This window comes from Leptodactylus fuscus, chromosome 6 (genome assembly GCF_031893055.1).
Source record: "Leptodactylus fuscus isolate aLepFus1 chromosome 6, aLepFus1.hap2, whole genome shotgun sequence".
Taxonomy (NCBI): domain Eukaryota; kingdom Metazoa; phylum Chordata; class Amphibia; order Anura; family Leptodactylidae; genus Leptodactylus; species Leptodactylus fuscus.
This window is the reverse complement of record NC_134270.1, coordinates 179,044,924-179,069,452: the sequence shown is the minus strand read 5'-3', so window position 1 is coordinate 179,069,452 and position 24,529 is coordinate 179,044,924. Positions and strand designations below refer to the sequence as shown.

Genomic DNA, 24,529 nt, shown 5'->3' with positions numbered 1-24,529 from the left:
TAGATAGTTGGAGCCCACGGCCAAGATGGCGGCAGTCACCACCCTCACCGGTACAATGCCAAATATATCTGCTTATAGGGCTGTCCCGAGATGGGTGATCCCTAATGGGACAATCCCTCTAAATTCAGATAAACTGTTCTGTCTTCTCTATTACTTAAACCTACATAGACATCATCTTCTGCAAATGCCTTCTCCAACATCGCCTGGAAGGAGCTGCAGAAATTGTCTTTGACTTCCCATCCAGCGAGGACGTAGATGATGGGGTTAATGCAGCTGCTGATAATTAGTAAGCATGCAGAAATTTCTATGAATTTTCCTACATAGTAATAATTCATAGCATGCATTTCCTGCAACAAAAAAAATCCACTGGTGGGACAGTAACAGACAAAGAAGATAATGGAAACAGCCAGGGGGACGGTAACAGACCTAGAACATAGAGGGACTTTTTTTATGAGACTGTACAAGGTGATCCCTATGTAACTGCAGAGAGTAACAAGGAAGGGAGCAAGAAAGAAGAAAACAAATCTAATAATCGCATGTAAGTTCATGATATAAGGATGTCCAAAGTTGCAATAATAATTGTATGTGTCTGAGTAGATGGAGAACATCAGAGAAGACGGAGAAGAAAAGATCCAAATGATCAGGACCATGATGAGAGCCGATCTTTTAGTCCGGTGGTTTTGGCACCACTGAGGGAAGGCGACGCGGACACATCGGTCTACACTCAGGACCGCGAGCTGGAGGGCAATGATTGGCTTAATGATGTAGTAAATGAATATATTTAACTTACACAGGAAACCTCCAAATGGCCAATAAGCTAGAACATGGTACGCGATTAACAAAGTTAGAAAAAGTGCAAAGATAAAATCCGCTACAGCCAAATTGAGAAACCAGACCAGGCTGACTGTCTTCTTCATCCTGAAGATGCCGAACCAGATGACCAGACCATTCCCTGTGATCCCCAGAAGAAGAGTCACTGCGAGAACCACCGTATAGGAGATGATGATGTGGTTCCTGTAAGACTGTTTTCCATCACTGTCATCTATAGTAGAGTTTTCCATCCTTTCAGATGAATTTTGTAAACTGCTGGAATTTTCTATGGTCCTAGAACAACAACATAGAATATTAGTGCTTAGAAAATAGATTGTGGTATTACCTTAGAGAAACGACATGGAGCTCCTAAAGGAATTTCAGAAGTGCGGAGTATCAAAGTCGCAGAAGGTAAGACCATCAATACCGTTCAGCAACTGTGAGGAAAAATAACTGTAAATGAGTGAGATCTGATCTAAGGGATGTCCCCTGGTCCCTAGATGGGCACTGTACTAAGAAGCTGTTGGTGGAATGTAGGAAGTGATTGGTTTTGGGCACCAAGTGGATATAACTGGGGCACTTGGTGCCATAATGGTGGAGAGTATGACACAGTGCTGTGAGGTGCAGAGAATTTACATGAGAGAAGCAGTGACCCCACCAAGTATGATGGACAATGGAAGTGTGGCCCCTGTCACCAGTAGAGTTGTTGTGCACCCCGCCATTATCATAGAACGCTCGCACTGTTTGTTTAGCAGGTCAGACTTTTTTCTACATTAGAGCCGGTGCAATATTCTAAAATTACCCAATGTCATATGTCTTTTTGTAATAGTTGATTTCGTTTGCGGGTGATTCCTCTCGGCATCACCAGGTGGGGGTTGTACGTGCTGACCAGGGGCACCCGATTGTTTTCCTGTTTGGTATTGTATTTTAATAAATCAGATCTTGGTATTCTCATGGCCCGGGATATTTGATGTTCAATTGTTCTTGGATGGTAACCCTGTCTCAAGAATGTATTGTTAGGGTCACCCAGGTGTTTGTCTCTATCTACAGGGTCTGAACATATGCGATGGTATCTGATGGCCTGGCTGTAGACAATGGAGTTCTTTATGTGATTGGGATGAAAGCTATCCCATCTTAGGTTGTTTGGGTGGTCAATTGGCTTCCGATACCGCAATGTCTCTACTTTGTTACTCTGTAACTTGATGACTGTGTCCAGGAAATTTATTTCTGTAAAGGAGTTGTTCAAAGTCAGGTTGATGGTGGGATGGAACTGATTGAAATGTTCATGGAAGGTTTTCAGTTGTTGTTGAGACCCAGTCCAAAGGATCAGGATATCATCAATGAAGCGATAGTCGGCCCGGGACGTGGTGGTGTCATACGATGCCTAAGGAAGAGACCTAGTAGTCTCCAAAGCTTGCAATATAACATCATCTTTGTTAGCCATTAAAAAGGTATCAGCTCCTGAAGACTCAATCTTTATATTCCATATTTATACGCATGGTCACCTATAGTCAATCAGGTGGCCATATATGTAGGGGGAGAAGGTCTATAGGACAGTAGGGTATATCCTAGTGTGGCTATCGGCCAAATAGTCAGGCTACTTTTTATTGCCCCCTATAAGTTATGGTAACTATAGGGGCAACAAATAAACTACTTGTTTCCTCCTGATATTAAGAAAACTCTAAGAGTCACCGAGCCATGGAGCAGCCTATCTCTCCTTGTGGTGGTGGTGAGAGACTATCATCACCTTCACAAGATCAATGGTAAAATATTCACGTTACTGATAGGGGGGATCACACACCCTATGGCCAGGCTGAGGCATATCATCATCATCATCATCATCATCATCAGGAGCAGTAGTACGACGGCCATTGCAGACCAGTCACATTACACAGAAATGACAGATTATTTACAATGGTTTCCCCCTTTAAGCAGACTATAGACAGGTCCGGGCTGTCAGATAAATGACCATTACAGCAGAGCTGACACTTGGCAGAACCTATGACCATAGTGACCATAACATTGTGTCATCTCAGTAACGCTGTAATAACTGTACATGATACAGCAGGAGAGTAACTTGTACAGGACAGAAGGTCTCGGGGTCTCCTTACTCCCCCCCCCCCCCCAGAGGATACATTGTATATACATCTAGCACTTACCTGGGGATCTTGAGGAGCTGCTTCTTCTTCTCATTTCTCAGGAGCTTTGCTTTCTCAATCTCTTCCCCAGATAATTTCCCAATATAAAGAAACTCGGCCGTGACATCAGATTCTAAATGTCAGTGAAAACTTATATCAACAGGAAATTCATTCTTCCCCTTCAAGGCAAAGTGCCAGCCCCCTGATCCTCACCATACAGACTGCACTAGTGCCAACCCCCTGCTCCCCACCATACAGACTGCACTAGTGCCAACCCACCGCTCCCCGCCATACAGACTGCACTAGTGCCAACCCCCTGCTCCCCACCATACAGACTGCACTAGTGCCAGCCCCCTGCTCCCCACCATACAGACTGCACTAGTGCCAACCCCCTGCTCCCCGCCATACAGACTGCACTAGTGCCAACCCCCTGCTCCCCACCATACAGACTGCACTAGTGCCAGCCCCCTGCTCCCCACCATACAGACTGCACTAGTGCCAACCCCCTGCTCCCCACCATACAGACTGCACTAGTGCCAGCCCCCTGCTCCCCACCATACAGACTGCACTAGTGCCAACCCCCTGCTCCCCGCCATACAGACTGCACTAGTGCCAACCCCCTGCTCCCCACCATACAGACTGCACTAGTGCCAGCCCCCTGCTCCCCGCCATACAGACTGCACTAGTGCCAACCCCCTGCTCCCCGCCATACAGACTGCACTAGTGCCAACCCCCTGCTCCCCACCATACAGACTGCACTAGTGCCAGCCCCCTGCTCCCCACCATACAGACTGCACTAGTGCCAACCCCCTGCTCCCCACCATACAGACTGCACTAGTGCCAACCCCCTGCTCCCCACCATACAGACTGCACTAGTGCCAGCCCCCTGCTCCCCGCCATACAGACTGCACTAGTGCCAACCCACCGCTCCCCGCCATACAGACTGCACTAGTGCCAGCCCCCTGCTCCCCACCATACAGACTGCACTAGTGCCAGCCCCCTGCTCCCCACCATACAGACTGCACTAGTGCCAGCCCCCTGCTCCCCGCCATACAGACTGCACTAGTGCCAACCCCCTGCTCCCCGCCATACAGACTGCACTAGTGCCAACCCCCTGCTCCCCACCATACAGACTGCACTAGTGCCAGCCCCCTGCTCCCCACCATACAGACTGCACTAGTGCCAGCCCCCTGCTCCCCACCATACAGACTGCACTAGTGCCAGCCCCCTGCTCCCCACCATACAGACTGCACTAGTGCCAGCCCCCTGCTCCCCACCATACAGACTGCACTAGTGCCAGCCCCCTGATCCTCACCATACAGACTGCACTAGTGCCAACCCCCTGCTCCCCACCATACAGACTGCACTAGTGCCAACCCCCTGCTCCCCACCATACAGACTGCACTAGTGCCAACCCCCTGCTCCCCACCATACAGACTGCACTAGTGCCAACCCCCTGCTCCCCGCCATACAGACTGCACTAGTGCCAACCCCCTGCTCCCCACCATACAGACTGCACTAGTGCCAACCCCCTGCTCCCCACCATACAGACTGCACTAGTGCCAACCCCCTGCTCCCCACCATACAGACTGCACTAGTGCCAACCCCCTGCTCCCCACCATACAGACTGCACTAGTGCCAACCCCCTGCTCCCCACCATACAGACTGCACTAGTGCCAACCCCCTGCTCCCCGCCATACAGACTGCACTAGTGCCAACCCCCTGCTCCCCACCATACAGACTGCACTAGTGCCAACCCCCTGCTCCCCACCATACAGACTGCACTAGTGCCAACCCCCTGCTCCCCACCATACAGACTGCACTAGTGCCAACCCCCTGCTCCCCACCATACAGACTGCACTAGTGCCAACCCCCTGCTCCCCACCATACAGACTGCACTAGTGCCAACCCCCTGCTCCCCACCATACAGACTGCACTAGTGCCAACCCCCTGCTCCCCACCATACAGACTGCACTAGTGCCAGCCCCCTGCTCCCCACCATACAGACTGCACTAGTGCCAACCCCCTGCTCCCCACCATACAGACTGCACTAGTGCCAACCCCCTGCTCCCCACCATACAGACTGCACTAGTGCCAACCCCCTGCTCCCCACCATACAGACTGCACTAGTGCCAACCCACCGCTCCCCGCCATACAGACTGCACTAGTGCCAACCCCCTGCTCCCCACCATACAGACTGCACTAGTGCCAGCCCCCTGCTCCCCACCATACAGACTGCACTAGTGCCAACCCCCTGCTCCCCGCCATACAGACTGCACTAGTGCCAACCCCCTGCTCCCCACCATACAGACTGCACTAGTGCCAGCCCCCTGCTCCCCACCATACAGACTGCACTAGTGCCAACCCCCTGCTCCCCACCATACAGACTGCACTAGTGCCAGCCCCCTGCTCCCCACCATACAGACTGCACTAGTGCCAACCCCCTGCTCCCCGCCATACAGACTGCACTAGTGCCAACCCCCTGCTCCCCACCATACAGACTGCACTAGTGCCAGCCCCCTGCTCCCCGCCATACAGACTGCACTAGTGCCAACCCCCTGCTCCCCGCCATACAGACTGCACTAGTGCCAACCCCCTGCTCCCCACCATACAGACTGCACTAGTGCCAGCCCCCTGCTCCCCACCATACAGACTGCACTAGTGCCAACCCCCTGCTCCCCACCATACAGACTGCACTAGTGCCAACCCCCTGCTCCCCACCATACAGACTGCACTAGTGCCAGCCCCCTGCTCCCCGCCATACAGACTGCACTAGTGCCAACCCACCGCTCCCCGCCATACAGACTGCACTAGTGCCAGCCCCCTGCTCCCCACCATACAGACTGCACTAGTGCCAGCCCCCTGCTCCCCACCATACAGACTGCACTAGTGCCAGCCCCCTGCTCCCCGCCATACAGACTGCACTAGTGCCAACCCCCTGCTCCCCGCCATACAGACTGCACTAGTGCCAACCCCCTGCTCCCCACCATACAGACTGCACTAGTGCCAGCCCCCTGCTCCCCACCATACAGACTGCACTAGTGCCAGCCCCCTGCTCCCCACCATACAGACTGCACTAGTGCCAGCCCCCTGCTCCCCACCATACAGACTGCACTAGTGCCAGCCCCCTGCTCCCCACCATACAGACTGCACTAGTGCCAGCCCCCTGATCCTCACCATACAGACTGCACTAGTGCCAACCCCCTGCTCCCCACCATACAGACTGCACTAGTGCCAACCCCCTGCTCCCCACCATACAGACTGCACTAGTGCCAACCCCCTGCTCCCCACCATACAGACTGCACTAGTGCCAACCCCCTGCTCCCCGCCATACAGACTGCACTAGTGCCAACCCCCTGCTCCCCACCATACAGACTGCACTAGTGCCAACCCCCTGCTCCCCACCATACAGACTGCACTAGTGCCAACCCCCTGCTCCCCACCATACAGACTGCACTAGTGCCAACCCCCTGCTCCCCACCATACAGACTGCACTAGTGCCAACCCCCTGCTCCCCACCATACAGACTGCACTAGTGCCAACCCCCTGCTCCCCGCCATACAGACTGCACTAGTGCCAACCCCCTGCTCCCCACCATACAGACTGCACTAGTGCCAACCCCCTGCTCCCCACCATACAGACTGCACTAGTGCCAACCCCCTGCTCCCCACCATACAGACTGCACTAGTGCCAACCCCCTGCTCCCCACCATACAGACTGCACTAGTGCCAACCCCCTGCTCCCCACCATACAGACTGCACTAGTGCCAACCCCCTGCTCCCCACCATACAGACTGCACTAGTGCCAACCCCCTGCTCCCCACCATACAGACTGCACTAGTGCCAGCCCCCTGCTCCCCACCATACAGACTGCACTAGTGCCAACCCCCTGCTCCCCACCATACAGACTGCACTAGTGCCAACCCCCTGCTCCCCACCATACAGACTGCACTAGTGCCAACCCCCTGCTCCCCACCATACAGACTGCACTAGTGCCAACCCACCGCTCCCCGCCATACAGACTGCACTAGTGCCAACCCCCTGCTCCCCACCATACAGACCGCACTAGTGCCAACCCCCTGCTCCCCACCATACAGACTGCACTACATGTGTACTGAGATACAGAACATGTAATGCCTTAAAGGGATAATCCTATAATCAGATCTATATTTGAAGATAATTAAAAGTTAAACATTTTTGCAAATATAAGGAATTAAAAATTCAGCAAAGTTTTAAAGATCTACTCTCGCTTTCTCAGTGGTGACAGTCTGTTATCTCGATCGGTTGCCAATGGTTATGACTAGAGATGAGCGAACCGTAAAATATTCGATGTTCGATATTCGTTTCGAATAGCCATTCAATATTCGACTGTTCGAACGAATATCAAACCCCATTGTAGTCTATGGGAGAAAATGCTCATTTCAGGGGATCCCACCATTCGACTCAGGAGAGTCACCAAGTCCACTATGACACCTCAGGAAATGAGGACAACACCTATAAAATGCAACTGGGACAGCAGGGGGCGCATAACACAACGAAAAATTGGGGCCGGCCTGATACAATGATCGGCCTGAAGAACAGCGCTCACCCAGAAGATGACAGAAACTTCTTTAATAACAAATGGAACAGCACAACGCATTTCGGACATATGGTAGTCCTTCCTCAAGGGCACAGTCACTTCAAGCAACATAGATATATACACAAGAAACATTAAAAATCATCAAACAATAGGAATGAAAAATAATAAAAAAGAACTGTATGACAAATGAGATACCATAAAGTGGCTTAGGTAATGAATAAAAAACTAAAAATTGCTCAATGGAGAGAGAGAGCCCCAATACTATAATACATTTTCTATTAAGTGAGCCAGATAACACAAAGTAGTACCGCTATTCCCAGCATAGGTATTAATCTATTGATAAACACTTCACACCAGATGGATATTGGACGGCTAGCACCTTGTGTCTATAAAGGAACAGGGCTCCGTAGCTAGAACATAATGAATAAAACAACATGAAATCTTTGTCTTACCTGGCCTGGATGGCAACAAACATGTATCTCCAGGCTACAGGTCAGCTATTTAACACACACAGGTGGAGAGAGGGGGCGGGAGAACATTTCCCAAACTTAACCAGTGTCAGCCTAGCCCAAGATAAGCTCAGTGCACAAGTGCCGATTCCCATGCTGTGTGCATGCGTACCAAGCGCCCAAGCCCTGCCAGCAGCCGACCAATGTGACGGGGCAGCAGCATAGAGCCGGCAGCAGAAAGGATGGGAGACAGGTGAATCAGCCTTCTCCAACCAGTGTGTGTGATAATAGAGGAGTAACTACATATTCTCCCCATGTGTTAATGTGGACTCATTGCACTGAATAATATAATATATATACATAAATTAATACACAAATGAATGAATAATTATACTCAAAATAAATATATTGGATAAAATAGTAGAAATAAAAATAAGAATAAACAGGCACATATATAAATATATAAACATATGTAAATGTGAATAGGGGCTACTCACTTACACTAATGGGGGAGGGACAAGCACACCCAATGCACTGGAAACATAAAATACCAAGGGAATAAAGATGTAGGAAGGAAGAGGACACTGGAAGATATACTAAGTTGTGGATCTGTACTATGATGTAACATCCTCCAGAGCATCATTCAACCCTTTTGGTACCAAGGTGTCAAACTCAGGTCCACAATTTAGTATATCTTCCAGTGTCCTCTTCCTTCCTACTTCTTAGTAGTCTTTCTACTATGTCTAATGAGAGTATGACTGTGTACAGTATGGATATAGCTATACATGAGACTACAGTGTTGTATTGTCTGTATAGTGTCTGACTATATAAGATAGTTATGTGTTGTGTCTAACAATAGATTAATAGTTTAAGGTTGGAGCCAACTGGCCAAGGGCTAATCTGTGCCAGGGGCTGCCATACCTGTAGACCTCTCTGTGCCAGGGGCTTCCATACCTGTAGACCTCTCTGTGCCAGGGGCTTCCATACCTGTATACCTCTCTGTGCCAGGGGCTTCCATACCTGTAGACCTCTCTGTGCCAGGGGCTTCCATACCTGTAGACCTCTCTGTGCCAGGGGCTTCCATTCCTGTAGACCTATCTGTGCCAGGGGCTGCCATACCTGTAGACCTCTCTGTGCCAGGGGCTTCCATACCTGAAGACCTCTCTGTGCCAGGGGATTCCATACCTGTAGACCTCTCTGTGCCAGGGGCTTCCATACCTATAGACCTCTCTGTGCCAGGGGCTGCCATACCTGTAGACCTCTTTGTGCCAGGGGCTTCCATACCTGAAGACCTCTCTGTGCCAGGGGCTTCCATACCTGAAGACCTCTCTGTGCCAGGGCTTCCATACCTGTAGACCTCTCTGTGCCAGGGGCTTCCATACCTGAAGACCTCTCTGTGCCAGGGGATTCCATACCTGTAGACCTCTCTGTGCCAGGGCTTCCATACCTGTAGACCTCTCTGTGCCAGGGGCTTCCATACCTGTAGACCTCTCTGTGCCAGGGGCTTCCATACCTATAGACCTCTCTGTGCCAGGGGCTTCCATACCTGTAGACCTCTCTGTGCCAGGGGCTTCCATACCTGTATACCTCTCTGTGCCAGGGGCTTCCATACCTGTATACCTCTCTGTGTCAGGGGATTCCATACCTGTAGACCTCTCTGTGCCAGGGGCTTCCATACCTATAGACCTCTCTGTGCCAGGGGCTTCCATACCTGTAGACCTCTCTGTGCCAGGGGCTTCCATACCTGTAGACCTCTCTGTGCCAGGGGCTTCCATACCTATAGACCTCTCTGTGCCAGGGGCTTCCATACCTGTAGACCTCTCTGTGCCAGGGGTTCCATACCTGTAGACCTATCTGTGCCAGGGGCTTCCATACCTGTAGACCTCTCTGTGCCAGGGGCTTCCATACCTGTAGACCTCTCTGTGCCAGGGGCTTCCATACCTATAGACCTCTCTGTGCCAGGGGCTTCCATACCTGTAGACCTCTCTGTGCCAGGGGTTCCATACCTGTAGACCTATCTGTGCCAGGGGCTTCCATACCTGTAGACCTCTCTGTGCCAGGGGCTTCCATACCTGTAGTCTTGCCTCTGTGCTTTGATTTCTGTAATGTGTTAATGGGTTTTTGTAACATATATGATGGAGGTAAGCAGTGAACTTCATTGAGGTAGTAAAGAGAGTTCTGTCACATGTCCAAACTATTGGAGGAGACGTTTTGTTTTCTCCTTGTTATACAGGATATTACTCGCATCTCCAGTTACACAGGGGAACAAAAATTTATTTTTTTTTTCTGTTGAGTTAAATTTTTGAGCTGTTTAATACTGAAATTGATATGCTGAACGCAAATCTGCAGTTACTTTTCTTCTATCACGTCAAGTTTTTTCTCTACAGCGTATCTTGATGTGACCACGCTAGGCTATTTGGTAACGCATGCGACAAGGTGGTGGGAGGTTGTGCACCCGTCTCCCGCGCGCGTGGTGACGTCATAACTGTCCCGACTGACTGGGAGAAGACGCTGAGAGGTGAGTACTCAGTGTCGGGCTGTGGGGAGCACCATGGTTACTATACTGTGCGGGCGGGGGTGCGATAGGCAGTATGCTGTGTGTAGTGTGACTGCAATGTAGCACTGTGTGTGTGTGGGAGGGATGCAATGTAACACTGTGTGTGTAGGGGGGCTGCAATGTTGCACTGTGTGTGTAGTGGGGGCTGCAATGTAGCATTGTGTGTGTAGTGGGGGCTGCAATGTAGCATTGTGTGTGTAGTGGGGCTGTAATGTTGCACTGTGTGTGTAGGGGGGCTGCAATTTTGCACTGTGTGTGCATACCTCCCAACTTTTGAAGAACTGAAAGAGGGACAAAATGTGCGGCGCGTGTAGTGCGCCGCAGCAAATTTAGCCCCGCCCACTTTTGTGTTGACTCCGCCCGCTCATTAATTTTTCATGTGCCCGCACACAATATAATCCTACTATAGTCACCCGTAAATTATATGTCCCCCCTCTATCTCTCTCCCAGTTTCATATACACCCTTCATCTGCCCCCAGTTTCATGTCCCTCTTCCATCTCTGCCCCCAGATTCATGTCCCTCATCCATCTCTGCCCCCAGATTCATGTCCCCCATCTCTGCCCCCGGATTCATGTCCCCTCAATCTCTGCCCCCAGATTCATGTCCCTCCATCTCAACCCCCAGATTCATGTCCCCTATCTCTGCCCCCAGATTCATGTCCCCCCATCTCTGCCCCCAGATTCATGTCCTCTCCATCTCTGCCCCTAGATTCATGTCCCCCATCTCTGCCCCCAGATTCATGTCCCCCCATCTCTGCCCCCAGATTCATGTCCCCTCCATCTTTGAACCCAGATTCATGTCCCCTCCATCTCTGCCCCCAGATTCATGTCCCCTCCATCTCTGCCCCCAGTTTCATGTCCCTCTTCCATCTCTGCCCCCAGATTCATGTCCCTCCATCTCTGCCCCCAGATTCATGTCCTCTCCATCTCTGCCCCCAGATTCATGTCCCCCCATCTCTGCCCCAGATTCATGTCCCCCCCATCTCTGCCCCCAGATTCATGTCCCCTCCATCTTTGCCCCCAGATTCATGTCCCCCCCATCTCTGCCCCCAGATTCATGTCCTCTCCATCTCTGCCCCCAGATTCATGTCCCCCCATCTCTGCCCCAGATTCATGTCCCCCCCATCTCTGCCCCCAGATTCATGTCCCCTCCATCTTTGCCCCCAGATTCATGTCCCCTCCATCTCTGCCCCCAGATTCATGTCCCCTCCATCTCTTCCCCCAGATTCATGTCCCCCATCTCTGCCCCCATATTCATGTCCCCTCCATCTCTGCCCCCAGATTCATGTCCTCTCCATCTCTGCCCCAAGATTCATGTACCCACATCTCTGCCCCCAGTGTCATGCCGTCCTCTCCATCTCTGCCCCCAGTGTCATGCCGTCCTCTCCTTCATCTGCCCCCAGATTCACGTTCCACCTCCACATTAAACTTACCTTCTCCTCTGCTCCCTTGCCGCTCTCTGCCCGTCTCTCTCGCTGACACATATGCGGCTGAAGCGAGGAGCTGACCTGTGTCAGCTCCTCACTTCGCTGCTGCCGCCGGCTCCTGGCTTGTAGGCGCGATGTGTCACATCACATGTGTCACATCGCGTCTACAAGCCAGGAGCCGGTGGCAGCGGCGAAGCGAGGAGCTGACACAGGTCAGCTCCTCGCTTCAGCCGCATGTGTCAGGGAGAGAGGCGGGCAGCGGCGAAGCGAGGAGATGACCTGTGTCAGCTCCTTGCTTCAGCCGCATATGTGTTCAACTCAGATCTGCGTCCTCTGGACACAGATCTGAGTTGAAATCGGGACATACCTCCCTCCAACCGGGACCGCGGGACTTGTCACCCAAATCGTGACTGTCCCACGGAAATCGGGACGGTTGGGAGGTATGTGTGTGTAGGGGGGCTGCGATTGGGGAATGTGATTGTGATGGAGCAATGGGCAGGCTTTGTGCCTTGCGCTCCAGACATCCTGTGTCCTGTTCTAGTCTACTACCACAGAATAGAACAGAGCAGGCTTCGCACACGGATTTGTTTTCATGGTCGTGTGCGGGAAGCCTTAAGTATATTAGTCCGGCCCTCTGAAACTATTCCAATTTCTAATGTGGCCCCATGGGAAAATTGCCCACCCCTGGTCTAGATAGCTATCGTTTTCCAAATTTTGTTGTGAGTTCTTGTTTGTAGACAAGCAGTTAACAGAATTTATTCTTTTATAGACATAAGTACTTTCTTGCTTTCCATTCGATCATGTCTGCGGCTTCATCTTCTCGTCATAAGTGCCTCAACAGCCCTGATTCGCTTTGTTACATCTGTGGCAGTTTCACCATTCCAAGTCAAAACTTTACTGCTTCTAAAACAATGGACCAAACTGAGCAATAGATAGCAATTGTAGGAAGAAGATAACTCGAGTATATTCACATTAATTTCTGCTTCATTGTCATGTAAGTGGATATTTTGTAAGATTTTCACGAAAAATTGAGGGTATCCTGTATCTTAAAAACTTGACGTGCTAGAGAAAAACGGGGGTCATTTTTGGAACCAAGAGCTAAAAGTAAGTCTGAAACAAGTGTCAGATCTAAGTCAACAAAAATTGTGTTCCCCAGTGTTATCTATCTTGGCAGATGAATATAGATTATGAGAACAGGAGGGCTGTTACCCTCAGACTTATTTGAGACCACAGTATGGAGAGGTGCTGGTCCATACAAGAGCTGGAGGAAAACCAATTCTACCGTCCACCCTGTTTGAGAGATTCTGTTGTATTGCGCCATGAGGGATTCATGTCTCAACAGGAGGGATAGGACTGGTAGAGAGAATATCCAGAGGGTTTACTAACTATTCTAGAAAAAATATTGTTTATCCTGCACCATATGGAGGAATATACAGTGACAATAGAGCTTATGCAGTGAATAATGTTATTTCCCAGCTTGCACAGAGGAAAGAACCTTCCAGCACGATGGTGATATATGACAAGGAAGATAGTTCCCCTTTCAGGTTTCTGTCTAGGTCGTCAGCAGTTCGATAATTTTTTAAGACGTCGGCATATTTCTTCTGTATTTGTAAAACGTTACCCACAAAAGTCATCTGACCAATTTATTATAAAAACTCCTGAAGACTGTTAATGTGCAGACAACACGCTACAGGCTACGTTTGTTAAGGGTTTGTGAATCCTCCTCACGTTTTGGTCCTTCCAGCCGGAATTCAATATCTCCTGAACAATCCTAGACTGGAGTGAAGGTGCACCGGAGACCAGGATATAAACACCTCAGCCTTCCGGTATTAAAAGACCTCCAGCTGAATTGGCGTAAGAAGAGGCCAGTCCAACAGGATTGGGACGGAGTGACGAATTCTGAATAGTCATTGGGAGATTCTGGACCTCAGCCATTGCTGCTGTGAGTCTACCAACTTTCTTCTAATCTCTTATCTACTTGGTGTGTGTTCCCCCTTAAGGCTTGATCACCTGTCTCTTTTCCGGGTCTTTATAAGGCCTCTCCTGTTTGACCCTTGTTGCTGGATATTCAGTTTTTGTCCTGTTGGTTTGGCTTTTGTCTCTGCACCTTGCTCTTGTGTTTCTGACCCCTGGCTCGCCCTTTGACTTCACTCCTGCCTACTGATTTGGTTCCCACATACCTGTTTTGTTTTGACCATTGTTTTGCTCCTGGACCTGCTTCTGTTTCACGCTCTGTACCTCACTGCCATCTTGCAGCTGATCAGATAGACGACTTCTCCACTGCTACTCCCATTTGTACTTCTCTGTCATCTCTGCTGCCAACCGGGTAGATGACAATCCTATTTCATTATTGCTCTCATGGTTGCTCTGCAGCAACAGAACTTAACTTATCCTTATCTGCTACGAAAGCTCTGAACATCTGAATGGACGTACTCTCCAATTCTCTGCCAGGGCCTACGTTCCAACGAAGAGTAGTCTGAGATTCTGGGTCTGTTGCTACATGTGGTGCGCCAACTTATGGTACACTGTTTGGTTGTTGCTAACTGCGGCCAAAGGAACCTGCAAATTCCAACTCCACCCCACCCCTAGGAGCTCTGGTGAAGAAGTCCGGAGGGTGTTTTGGTATTAATTCAGGTGTGAAGTATCTCTGGTAGAAGCTTCTGCCATAGTAGATGGTAGTCCTAGATTTGTCACCTCTTCCTGTAAGCTGACTTGGTACATAACAACCAGTTCAAGGATGGCCAAAAGGAGAACACCTCTTAGAAGCAGGGGGAAAAGAGCCTCAATAATTGGGTATCTTGAAAGGCATGTTGAAAAAAAAAAATTCATCTGGCCTCACTCATTTACATGTAAGTTTCTGGACGGTATTGATGGTCTTACCTTCTGCGACATTGATACTCCGCACTTCACCTCTTCTGAAATTCCTTTAGGAGCTCCATGTCATTTCTCTAGGGTAATACCAAAAATCTATTTTATGAGCCTTATTTTTCTATTTTGTCATTCCAGAGACTTAGAAAATTCCAGCAGCTTTGAATATTTGTCTGACAAAATGGAAAACTCTACCATGAATTACAGTGACGTTGGCGAAGAACAATCTTACAGTAACAACATCATCTCCTATATGGTGGTTCTTGCAGTGACTTGTCTTCTGGGGATCACAGGGAATGGTCTGGTCATCTGGTTCGGCATCTTCAGGATGAAGAAGACAGTCAGCCTGGTCTGGTTCCTCAGTTTGGCTGCAGCTGATTTTATCTTTGCTTTTTTTCTAACTTTTTCAATCACGTATCTTGTGCTAGGTCATTGGCCATTTGGAAGTTTCCTGTGTAAGTTATACGTATTCATTTTCTTCTTCACCAAGCCCATCAGTGGCCTCCAGCTCGCGGTCCTGAGTGTAGACCGATGTGTCCGCATCGCCTTCCCTCAGGGGTGCCAAAACCACCGGACAAGAAGAAGATGGGCTCTCATCGTGGTCCTGATCATTTGTATCTTTTCTTTTCCTTCCTCGCTGATGTTCTCTATCGACGCCTATACCTATAAATATGATTACGCAGTGAATTGCTACATTGAGCTTCCCCATAACACTTACTTACATTACAGTCTTAGATTTGTTTTCTTCTTTCTTGTTCCCTTCCTTGTTACTCTCTGCAGTTACACAGGGATCACCTTGTACAGTCTCATAAGACACGTCCCTCTATGTTCTAGGTCTGTTACCGTCCCCCTGGCTGTTTCCATTATCTTCTTTGTCTGTTACTGTCCCCACAGTGTATTATTTCTTTTGCTGAGAACACATCCTATTAATTTTTTTGATGTACCAATATTTTCAGAAATTTCTATATACTTACTAATTATCAGCAGCTGCATTAACCCCATCATCTACGTCCTCATTGGATGGGAAGTCAGAGACAATTTCTGCAGCTCCTTCCAGGCGATGTTGGAGAAGGCATTTGCAGAAGATGATGTCTATGTAGGATTAAGTAATAGAGAAGACAGAACAGTTTCTCTGAAATTAGAGGGATTGTCCCATTAGGGATCACCCATCTCGGGACAGCCCTATAAGCAGATATATTTGGCATTGTACCGGTGAGGGTGGTGACTGCTGCCATCTTGGCCGTGTGCGCCAACTATCTATCACAGGCTGTCTGTAATGATTGTGTAGATGTAAGACAGAGAGCACAGCACAATCTTATGTTTTAGCCACGTCTACTTTGGATTAATATAAAGGTTTACGTTGACGCCAAATAAAGAGGAAATATCCTTAAGCACTTCCTGTATTTGACTGGTTATTTCTATGAGCTCACTATATATATGTATTTTATAATTTGGCACCGCTTGACAATCAGAAATGGGTTCCGTTAGCAGTTGGAGACACTGCTCAGATCAAGGACCAACCTATTAACCTGCTAAGCCCGAGATCTATCAGGAGTTGAACATCTGAACGGGGAGAATAGCAACTGCAAAATGGTAAGAACTTGCATCATATTCTGTCCCTTCCGTCGTGTGTCAGCTCAAGATGTTGAGTTTAGTGGTGAGTGAAAAGGGAAGTTGTATACTTTGGCTGTGGTCCTCTGTGAAAAGAATTCTGTATTCCTTCAGAGATAAAGAGTGATTGTCAAGTTGGTTTTTGGTCTGGAAAAGAAAGGTCACGAATGTAACAAATAGTTGTAAAAGATCCTTGTTTTAGATAAATGCCATGTTTGCATTGTATATGTACCGGGCCTGGGCTGGTGGAGGAACTCATTGTGATGATTGGACTTCTCATATTTGTAGTATTTATATGTTGTTCTGCTGTATCACACCCAGAACATGGGAAAGGGAAGTCATTGGAGAAATTCGTAAACAGAAGAGACCACATGTTGGGGGAAAAAAAATCAGAAGTGCGATTTATCTGAGCAACAACCCCCTTAAACATAAAGGATGAAGAGTTAGGAGACAGTGACGTGGATGCATATCTTGTTGTATTGGGCTGGGGAGAGAGCCCCATGTTGGATCTGTAAAAGTAGTTTAGGAAACTAAGGTTTAGGAATCTGAGGTTGTGGTCGGATTCAATGGTTTTGTCTTTGCTGGGAAAATTCTCTGGCCAGAGTGTGTGAAGTTTAGCAAAGATGGGGGGTTCCTCCAGAGTTCAGCCCAAGTCAGGCTTGACCCCTGCAGAGGTGATAATGCAGAGTGGAGGAAAGGAATCCATTAAGAATATGCATAAGTTAATGAACAGAATGGGAGTGCCAAAAGAGAGCAGGCTTCATCCGGAAAAATGGGAGCAGACTGAGGAACAACATAATGGATGGTTGGAAGACAGTGACTTGAGTGGGCAAGCCAGAATGTGGTCTAAAGTGTTCAAAGAAACAGAGGTAGAGGTGGATGAACCATCCTCAGTAAGTAATCCAGGAGAATGGGGGTGTCTTGTGTGTGGACAGCGGAATCAGAATCACAATTGGGGAGGAAAATGGTTGAAATTGTGGTGGTGGACCAAAACCTAGACCAGGACTATATCCGGCTATTACATGGACAGGACCGGGATATTCACCCAATCATTTATTTTAATTCCTGTGAAATGCTTAAAGGGTTAATAAACATCCCAAATGCTGTTTTGAATTATTTGAGAAGTTCAGTTTTGAAAATGTGGTGATTTATGGGGAGTTTCTAATATATAGGCCTTTATAATCCTCTGCCGAACTGAGATGGTCGCTAAGAAATTAGTTTGTGAAACTGTCTTATAAATCTGGAAAATCACTGTTACACTTGTAAGATTTAAAATGTCCAAAATAAATTAAAGGACAATTAAAAGATGATGCTGATATAAAGCAAAGATATTATAGATAATATGTATTAAATGTATTTGGGTGGTATGACCCTGTATGATAAGCAGAGAATTTCACATTTCAAAAATTGCATTTTTTCCCCCCAAAGTTCCATCAATTTTCCTATTTATTTTATAAATAAATGCAAAAATATTGAATCATGTTTAACACGAAGGACAATGTGTCACGAAAAAACAATCTCAAAATCACTTGTTTACATTAAAGCGTCTCAAAGTTATTGCCATATAAAGTGACACGTGTCAGTTTCGAATAATGAGGCCGGGTCCTTAAGGGGTTAAAAGAGAAGGAGATAAGTAGATATTATGTTACTGTTGTGTGATCGGAGTCTATTCCTTTTTGATAATGTGATTTACTAAAGATAATCGAGAGGAGTCGCTATTACACCAGCAAAACACATCAGAATAACAAGAGGGATAAGAATAATCCGTTAGTCACCAGATTGTATTTCTGAAGAAAGGAAGTTGTCTTAAAAATTGAGAAGTTAAATGTAAGATATGATATATATGACAGCGGGATCTGTCCGGACTGATACAGATAGAGAAGACTCCGATACAGTCAGAAGTAGCAAAGTAACTGCTCATAGAGGTAAGTGTATAATATTGTAGTAGAAGATTTACTAACTAGAGCAATGTCTAGTAATATACAGTCATGGCCAAAAGTTTTGAGAATGACACAAATCTTCTATTGTCACATGATCTGCTCCCTCTGGTTTTTCTGTGTGTTTGTCAGATGTTTTTATCACATACAGAAATATAATTGCAATCATATTCTGAGTAATAAAAGCTTATATTGACAGAATGAGTTAATGCAGCGTTGCAATATTTGCAGTGTTGCCCCTTCTTCTTCTTCAGGACCTCTGCAATTCTCCCTGGCATGCTCTCAATCAACTTCTGGACCAAATCCTGACTGATAGCAGTCCATTCTTGCACAATCAATGCTTGCATTTTGTCAGAATTTGTAGGTTTTTGTTTGTCCACCCGTCTCTCGATGATTGACCACAAGTTCTCAATGGGATTAAGATCTGGGGAGTTTCCAGGCCATGGACCCAAAATCTCTGTTTTGTTCCCTGAGCCATTTAGTTCTCCCCTTTGCTTTATGGCAAGGTGCTCCATCATGCTGGAAAAGGCCTTGTTGATGGCCAAACTGCTCTTGGACGGTTGGGAGAAGTTGATCTTGGAGGACATTCTGGTCCCATTCTTTATTCATGGCTGTGTTTTTAGGCAAGACTGTGAGAGAGCCGATTCCCTTGGCTGAGAAGCCACCCCACACATGAATGGTTTCAGGATGCTTTACAGTTGGCATGAGACAAGACTGGTGGTAGCGCTCACCTCCTCTTCTCCCAATAAACTGTTTTCCAGATGTCCCAAACAATCGAAAAGGGGATTCATCAGAGAAAATGACTTTACCCCAGTCCTCAGCAGTCCACTCCCTGTACCTTTTGCAGAATATCAGTCTGTCCCTGACGTTTTTTCTGGAGAGAAGTGGCTTCTTTGCTGTCCAGATGCACTCACACCTGCCTGCTGCCATTCCTGAGCAAGCTCTGCACTGCTGGTAGCCCAATCCCGCAGCTGAAACACTTTTAAGAGACGGTCCTGGCACTTGCTGGTCTTTCTTGGGCGCCCTGGAGCCTTTTATCAACAATGGAACCTCTCTCCTTGAAGTTCTTGATGATGCGATAGATTGGTAAATGAGGTGCAATCTTTCTAGCTGCGATACTCTTCCCAGTTGGGCCATTTTTGTGCAGTGCAATGATGACTGCACGTGTTTCTTTAGAGATAACCATGGTTAACAGAAGAGAAACAATGATGCCAAGCACCAGCCTCCTTTTAAAGTGTCCAGTGATGTCACTCTTACTTAATCATGACAGATTGATCTCCAGCCCTGTCCTCATCAACACCCACACCTGTGTTATTGGAGCAATCACCGAAACAATGTTAGCTGGTCCTTTTAAGGCAGGGCTGCAATGATGTTGAAATGTGTTTTGGGGGATAAAGTTCATTTTCTAGGCAAATATTGACTTTGCAAGTAATTGCTGTTAAGCTGATCACTCTTTATAACATTCTGGAGTATATGCAAATTGTCATTAGGAAAACTGAAGCAGTAGACTTTGTAACAATTAATATTTGTATCATTCTCAAAACTTTTGGCCATGACTGTAGTAATATATGGCGACATTTTTTCCTCCATTCCACCATATATATATTTTTTTTTTGCATTTAATTCTTATGACATTCACTGTTTATTAAAACAAAATATTACCCTTATTCCACGGGGTCATTACGATTATGGACATGTTTTTATAGATCAGTAACTTTTTCATCATGGAGTTAATAATGGAGCTGTGTGAGGGATTATTTTTTGCTTGCTGAGCTCTAGATTGTAATGGCGATATCTAGATGTACTTTTGATCAAGGTTTGTTCCAATCTTTGAGGACTGGACAGGTCTCAGATACCATTTTTGGGAATATACAGTATATATATATATATATATATATATATATATATATATATATATATATTTTTATGTAGATTGTGAGCCCCATTTAGGGATCACAATGTACTTTTTTTTTTCTTTCCCTATCAGTATGTCTTTGCAGAATGGGAGGAAATCCACGAAAACATGGGGAGAACATACAAACTCCTTGCAGATGTTGTTCCTGGTGGGATTCAAACCCCGGACTGCAGTGCTGCAAGACTGCACTGCTAACCACTGAGCCACCGTGTTGCCCCCTCATATTGAGGAATATGTGAAATATTGATCACTTTTTATTCCCATGTCTTAGAAATTGAAAAGGGAAAAAATAATAATTTTGGCTATATGATTTTTCCCCAGCTACATGATTACTGATATGAGATACATATTTTTACACTCTCATAGTCTGCCACTTTTGTGATGTGGATATTCCTAGTAGGTTTATGTAACGTCTCTGCCTGTTCCGGTCACTGCGCCTCCCTCGGCTCGAATGCGGCGGTGCAGGAGGCGTGTGCAGTTTAATTCCTTGTTTAGAGTTTTTGGTTGTGCTGTGTGAACACGACTCTAGTTCTGTAATTGAATTTCCACCACACCCGTCTTCTGCCCTTGTTTGCCTCTGGTCATTAAGTGGTTAATTTTAGCCTTGCCCTGTGATTGACAGCCGGTCCACCGATCAACTCCAGGGCGGGTTCTTCCTCCCTATTTATTCTTGGCTCACTTTCACACTAGTGCTTGCTATTGCCTTGTGCGTGCTGGCTTTTCTCTCACTGTTATTTCTTGTATTCTGATTCTTGACCTCTGGCTTTCCCTATTGACTACTCTTTTGGACTTCGATTTTGACACTGCATTGCTCGACTGTTACTGACCCCTTGCTAGCTGACCTCCTTTGTTGTTGGTTGACTTGTCCACGTTTTGTGTGTCACGTATTTAGGAAGGGTTTTGTCATCCAGTTGTCGCCTATTACCTAGGATAGGACCAGCAAGCAGGAGGGGACAGTGGGGGGGTTTCAGACCAGAGCTCACTGTCTCTTGTGCCCCTTCCTCCAGGGTTCATCTACCACACTGAAGAAATGCTGTCTGGCACCTCCTTAACAGTTTATGTTTATTTTTCTATGTGTTTAACCCCTTGGTGTCGCAACCTGTTTTGGACTTTATGACACGGCCCCATTTTTGAAATAGGACATGTGACACTTTGTGTAGTGATAACTTTGGAACAGTTAAACTTTTCCAGGAGTTTTTGAGAGAGTTTTTTTCATGACACATTTTACTTCGTGTTTGTTGCAAATTTGGGTCAATATGTTTTGTGTTTATTTATGAAAAAATAGGAAATTTTGTGAAAATATTGGGGGGGGGAAGCAATTCTCAAAGTTTGAAATTGTCCTCTTTACATAGATTTATACCACTATTGGGATAAATATAACAGTCCATGGAGTCTCATCTTCCTCTTGTTTGGTGACAGCTGGCCATGTATTGGGCAGCGATCTCCTCAGTGGCCTCTTCTTCTCCCAGTAGGATGTAGAGTTTCCTCTTCTCGTCTGCAGATATGAAGTTTGGGATGTGGGCAGAGAGTCTTTGGTAGTAGACGGCCCTCACAGCTGAGTATTTGGTGCAGTGTAGCAGGAAGTGGGTCTCGTCTTCTAGGGCCCCCTGGTCATAGTGCTGGCACAGTCTGTTCTCCCGTGGCTTGTACGTCTGCCTGTATCGCCCCGTCTCTATCTCTAGGTTGTGGGCGCTCAGTCTGTACCGGCTCAGGGTCTGTCTGTGCTTGGGGTGGCGTATTCTCTCCAGGTAGGTGGCCATGGTGTAGTCCCTTTGTAGGGATTGGTACACGGTGAGTTTCTTGGAGTTATTTATTTAGTTTCTCCATTCTTCAATGTACCGCTCTCTGTTTGCCTCTGTGATCACCTTTATTTCGGCCTTGGTTATCATCTGTTGGTGTTTTTGGTTTGGTGGTTGGCTGCTGTTTGGTTGGGGGGTGTCTGGTTTGCTCAGGTGGCTTATCCATGCTTGGTGGTGGTAGGAGTCAGGCATGTCATTTCTCTAGGGTAATACCCAAAATCTATTTTATGAGCCTTATTGTTCTATTTTGTTGTTCCAGAGACATAGAAAATTCCAGCAGCTTTGAATATTTATCTGACAAAATGGAAAACTCTACCATGAATTACAGCGACATTGGCGAAGAACCTTCTTACAGAAACGACATTGTCATCTCCTATACGGTGGTTTGTGCAGTGACTTGTCTTCTGGGGATCACAGGGAATGGTCTGGTCATCTGGTTCGGCATCTTTAGGATGAAGAAGACAGTCAGCCTGGTCTGGTTCCTCAGTTTGGCTGTAGCTGATTTTACCTTTGCATTTTTTTTACCTTTGGAAATCACACACGATGCTCTAGGTTATTGGCCATTTGGAAGTTTCATGTGTAAGTTCTATGTATTCATTCTCAATGTCCATAAACCCATCATTGCCCTCCAGCTCGCGGTCCTGAGTATAGACCGATGTGTCCATGTCGCCTTCCCTCAGTGGTGCCAAAAACACAGAAGAAGAAGATGGGCTCTCATCGTGGTCCTGATCATTTGGATTGTTTCTTTTCCTTCCTCGCTGATGTTCTCTATCTACGCCTATACCTATAAATATGATTACGCAGTGAATTGCTACATTGAGCTTCCCCATAACACTTACTTACATTACAGTCTTAGATTTGTTATCTTCTGTCTTGTTCCCTTCCTTGTTACTCTCTGCAGTTACATAAGGATCACCTTGTACAGTCTCATAAAACACGTCCCTCTATGTTCTAGGTCTGTTACAGTCGCCCTGGCTGTATCCATTATCTTCTTGGCCTGTTACTGTCCCCACAGTGTATTTTTGTCGGAGGGAATACATCCTATGAATTTATACCATGGAGAAAAGTTTATAGAAATTTCTATATACTTACTAATTATCAGTAGCTGCATTAACCCCATCATCTACGTCCTCGCTGGATGGGAAGTCAAAGACAATTTCTGCAGCTCCTTCCAGGCGATGTTGGAGAAGGCATTTGCAGAAGATGATGTCTATGTAGGATTAAGTAATAGAGAAGACAGAACAGTTTCTCTGAATTTAGAGGGATTGTCCCATTAGGGATCACCCATCTCGGGACAGCCCTATAAGCAGATATATTTGGCATTGTACCGGTGAGGGTGGTGACTGCCGCCATCTTGGCCGTGGGCTCCAACTATCTATCACAGGCTGTCTGTAATGATTGTGTAGATGTAAGACAGAGAGGTGAGTCTACAGGCTTACTGCCGGCCCAGGAGATTGTTCTGTTGTACTAAGTAGCATTACACAGTATATCACATGTATTCTTACAGCCTGACATGTCTAGTATAGTAAGCCAGCGACACAATGTCACAGGATAGAATAGATTGCAGATATTTAACCCTTATTTCTATATCTTTGTGCTTCACTGTATCACTTCTAGTATCATGGAAATAAAAACTATTCATTTATGACGATGTAAAGATTACAGACATATAGAAGTGTCCTCATCTGTCCATCTCTGGTCTGGTTAAAGGTTCTGGATTGTCCTGAAGCCAATTCTACGTAATATCAGGACTTACTTACAAAAGACTTGAAAGGCTGCAACTCCCTCTTCCCCAAAGGTAAAAAAACAAATAGGATTGTTAGTTTAACACTTTGGGATAACTTGGCACAAAACCATGTGGCTTAGCTTGTGACATGTATATTAGGACTGTCCACAGTCCACAGGTAAAGGAGGACATTCCTGTATCAGTGTCTTGTATACATCAATGATTTGCATTATATATATATATATATATATATATATATATATATATATATATATACATATATCATTATACACATTGTTAATGTAAACTAATTTAAAGATCGGTGTAGGTCGGACATTCAGCGCCCCCACTGATAAGCTGATCAAAGCAGAAGTATTGCTCAAGCGAGCCCTTCACCTTAGTAGGCCACTGATGTCACATTCTGGGCCAACATCAACTCCAAGCAAAACCGGAGTCACCTCATAGCCAATAGTTAGTAATAAGTGGATACCTTACAGAGCTGCTGTTATTTAAGATAAGATAAGATAGGATTATCCTTTAATAGTCCCACAGTGGGGAAATTTCAGCGTGTTACAGCAGCCTAGTAATACAGATACATGATAATACACAGTAACATAATACAGAAGTAGACACACATATGCTGAGAAGAGAAGATATACTAGGAGTCCATAGCAGCTAAGGAACAGAAGAAGAAAGAAGGAAGACGTCATAGTC

General features: G+C 46.7%; 3 protein-coding genes across 3 annotated transcripts; 2 read left to right on the top strand and 1 right to left on the bottom strand.

Moving 5' to 3' along the window:
- Positions 1–101: 101 nt before the first annotated feature.
- On the bottom strand, positions 102–9,290 carry LOC142210193 (chemerin-like receptor 2). Its single transcript, XM_075279218.1, has 3 exons — positions 8,897–9,290; positions 2,970–3,081; positions 102–1,104 (listed from the first exon to the last, which is right to left on the bottom strand). Exons 1-3 carry the CDS (start codon positions 9,288–9,290, stop codon positions 102–104), a joined length of 1,509 nt encoding a protein of 502 aa, XP_075135319.1.
- Positions 9,291–15,008: 5,718 nt separating this feature from the next.
- LOC142210192 (chemerin-like receptor 1) lies at positions 15,009–15,986 on the top strand. Its single transcript, XM_075279217.1, has one exon. The coding sequence runs from the start codon at positions 15,009–15,011 to the stop codon at positions 15,984–15,986; it is 978 nt and encodes a 325-aa protein (XP_075135318.1).
- A 6,405-nt stretch (positions 15,987–22,391) lies between these two features.
- On the top strand, positions 22,392–23,557 carry LOC142209894 (chemerin-like receptor 1). The gene has a single exon (XM_075278932.1). It carries the CDS (start codon positions 22,392–22,394, stop codon positions 23,364–23,366), a length of 975 nt encoding a protein of 324 aa, XP_075135033.1. The 3' UTR covers positions 23,367–23,557.
- Positions 23,558–24,529: the final 972 nt, after the last annotated feature.

Coding starts and splice junctions, on each gene's coding strand:
- LOC142210193 (XM_075279218.1), bottom strand. CDS start 9,290: ATGGAAGCCCCTGGCACAGAGAGGTCTTCAGGTATGGAAGCCCCTGGC. Junction 3,082..8,896: donor TGGCACAGAGAGGTCTACAG/GTATGGCAGCCC, acceptor ACTGACATTTAG/AATCTGATGTCACGGCCGAG. Junction 1,105..2,969: donor CAGCTCCTCAAGATCCCCAG/GTAAGTGCTAGA, acceptor TTGTTGTTCTAG/GACCATAGAAAATTCCAGCA.
- LOC142210192 (XM_075279217.1), top strand. CDS start 15,009: ATGGAAAACTCTACCATGAATTACAGTGACGTTGGCGAAGAACAATCT.
- LOC142209894 (XM_075278932.1), top strand. CDS start 22,392: ATGGAAAACTCTACCATGAATTACAGCGACATTGGCGAAGAACCTTCT.